This window comes from Montipora foliosa, chromosome 9, assembly GCF_036669935.1.
Source record: "Montipora foliosa isolate CH-2021 chromosome 9, ASM3666993v2, whole genome shotgun sequence".
NCBI lineage: Eukaryota > Metazoa > Cnidaria > Anthozoa > Scleractinia > Acroporidae > Montipora > Montipora foliosa.
The window spans coordinates 45,363,576-45,366,075 of record NC_090877.1 but is presented as its reverse complement, the minus strand read 5'-3'; the positions used below and the strand labels follow the sequence as shown (position 1 = coordinate 45,366,075).

At 39.1% G+C, this 2,500-nt stretch overlaps 1 protein-coding gene across 1 annotated transcript in view; it reads left to right on the top strand.

The window, feature by feature from the left end:
* LOC137969978 (collagen triple helix repeat-containing protein 1-like) overlaps positions 1 to 2,468 on the top strand; it is a 15,352-nt gene extending 12,884 nt beyond the window's left edge. The window contains exon 4 of the mRNA XM_068816408.1: positions 734 to 2,468. Within this exon, the coding sequence (XP_068672509.1) occupies positions 734 to 1,087 (354 nt within the window). The 3' untranslated portion in view covers positions 1,088 to 2,468. The remainder of the gene's footprint in view (positions 1 to 733) is intronic.
* The last annotated feature ends 32 nt before the right edge of the window (positions 2,469 to 2,500 follow it).

Genomic DNA, 2,500 nt, shown 5'->3' with positions numbered 1-2,500 from the left:
GCGTACACGCGCATTGCATTCTTACACTAGTGAGCCTTTGACGTCGTTTTCTCCTCGATCCATCGATCTTAAAGTAATGGAAGACCATGAAAAAGAAAAATTCCAGTTAAAATAAACAGGCATCTTTTTCAAATCAAGGCTTGAATCTTTGGTCGCTTAGTGTTCGGAAGAAAAATAAGAATGGATTTTTTGGTCACAAGGGCACTTTAAGAGTTTATTACATTTAGGGCAAGATGTTGTTGCAATTAGGACTTCATTACATTAGGGTCGTTTATTTTATTTAGGCCTTCTACAGCCGCTCGTCTCCAACTTCGCCAAGAGGCTGAGGGCTAACAAACCATGAACTTCAAGAACCGGAGAGAGACCACCTGGAAAATCCCAAAAACTTAGAAATTCAATTGATCACAAGAACCTATGACATTTCACATGAACATTTTCCCAAGAATTAGAACTGAAAACCATTCGTGCTAGTAAAAGGGTTTGTCCTGGGACAAGGGACTTAAAGATGCCGGACTCCCGTATTAAATCTGTGATCCTTAATGTGGCATTCCTTTGCTCCATTAATTGTCTAAAGAAATTGTTGGTAGTTTTGGTAATGTTCAAAAGACTGAAAATTAGAACTAAAGAAATTCTCAAGTCCTGCTTTCTCAAAATGTCAGAAATTACTTCTCGATAACGTTAGAGTAGTCCTTATCTTTTATTTTAATGTCTTCAACACGTATTTAATATATAGGATTGCGTGTTCACCAAGAACCTCCCTGATACAGCTCTTCATGTGGCCTGGACTGGTACTCTTGGAGTTGAAGGCTGCACGGGTTGCTGTAAACGCTGGTACTTCACTTTCAACGGTACTGAATGCTCGGCTCCCCTCCCTATTGATGGTAATGTGTACTTACTCGCATCAAAATCTCCGCCTACTTATCACGTTCGCCATATTCAAGGGCACTGCAACAACATTCACAAGGGAAGGGTGCGCGTGGGATTCTGGGTTGACAATTGTCCTGGATATGGAAATGCTAATGCCAACACAGGTTGGGGTGCAGTGTCCCGGATGTTTGTCGAGGAAGTTCCTAAACCTCAAGCTTAGATAACAAATCTTATCTTCAGTCCAACAAAAGCTCACAAATCATTTAAATGTAGAGTTTTGGATACATGTAATGACGACTTTCGTTTTTTGCGGCTGTTTTTGATTGTATTAACATTCTGCTGAATAAAAACCCGGACTACAAATCAAGGTTTTCTCTAAGTATGATTCTTATTATTTTGCCTTTCTGTGTATGTTTCTCTACATTTTTTTACAATGTGTAGGGGTCGAAGTCGGGGTCGAAGTCGGGGTGTGTCTTTTTACCATTTTTTTTTTTGTTTCAATTTCTGTCGTTATTCTCCTGTACTGTTGTTTTCGAATGACCGGCATCTGTCCTTCATTTATAGTGGAAATTAGTCAAAAAAGTTAAGGAACTTACGGAAGCTATGAAAGTTCTTAAAGTGTTTTTTTTTTTTATTATTTTGTGTGTTTTGCTTTTTTTTTCTAAATCGGACTTTGTTTTTTTTGTGTTTTAAAATCGAAGTTGGTTTTTGCGAGCACCTGACTTCATCTTTCCGAACATCGGAGTTTGTTTTTTTGAAATTAAGAGATTTTCCGAAATTGCTGAAATTGGAGTTTATATACTCCAACTGCCAGAGATACTGAAGACTCGCTGAGCTCCACACTTGCTTGTTTGTTCGTGTTGTTGTCAATGTTGCTGTCTGACTTTACTAAAAACGGTTTGAAGTAAAGTTTAGAGTTGCACGGGAACTTGTCAGCCAATTCTATTCGGACCTCAAGGGATCGAATCCAACTTCACGATAAAAATCACGCCAACATTGAGAACAAGCAAATGACAACGTTGCGTGACGACCATCGTGGAACTGTGGCTATGTTTCGTTTCGTTTTAATTGTATTGCGGAGCAGGTTTTTACAAGTAAATATAATAAAAATGTGGTTTTAAAATGTGGAGCTCAGCGAGTCAGCTTTTGCGTGACCTGTCGGGGAAGGACTGGAACCAAAGAGAGGATCTATCGTTGAAGGGATGACAGCTTTTTACCGAAAAAAAAAAAATTCTCGAGCATAGCAACGAAGTTTTAAGCTGGCGTCATCATCATTTGGTTGGTGTTTGTATAATATCTCTCCATTGCCGTCATGCTCATCTCCTGGAGTGTGGTTTTTGTAAAATTTAATCGCTGGTTGTTTCCACGCAGGTCCGCACTATTCAAGTGGACGAGGACTAAAATACTGCTCTATTTTCACGAAAGTAAAGGAAAGGAACTTCAAAAACATGCACATGCATTCATTTTGAACTTGAGTTCGTAGGGTAATAAAAACATTTTAAAAAAACAGCCCCATTAAATTTACGCAACGGTTCGTCCTCGAGTTTTCCAAACTTTCAGCCACTATTCCATCAACTATCTTTTCCAGCTGAGCTTTTCCATCCTCCCGCTCACTTCTCTTTCACGTTTCATG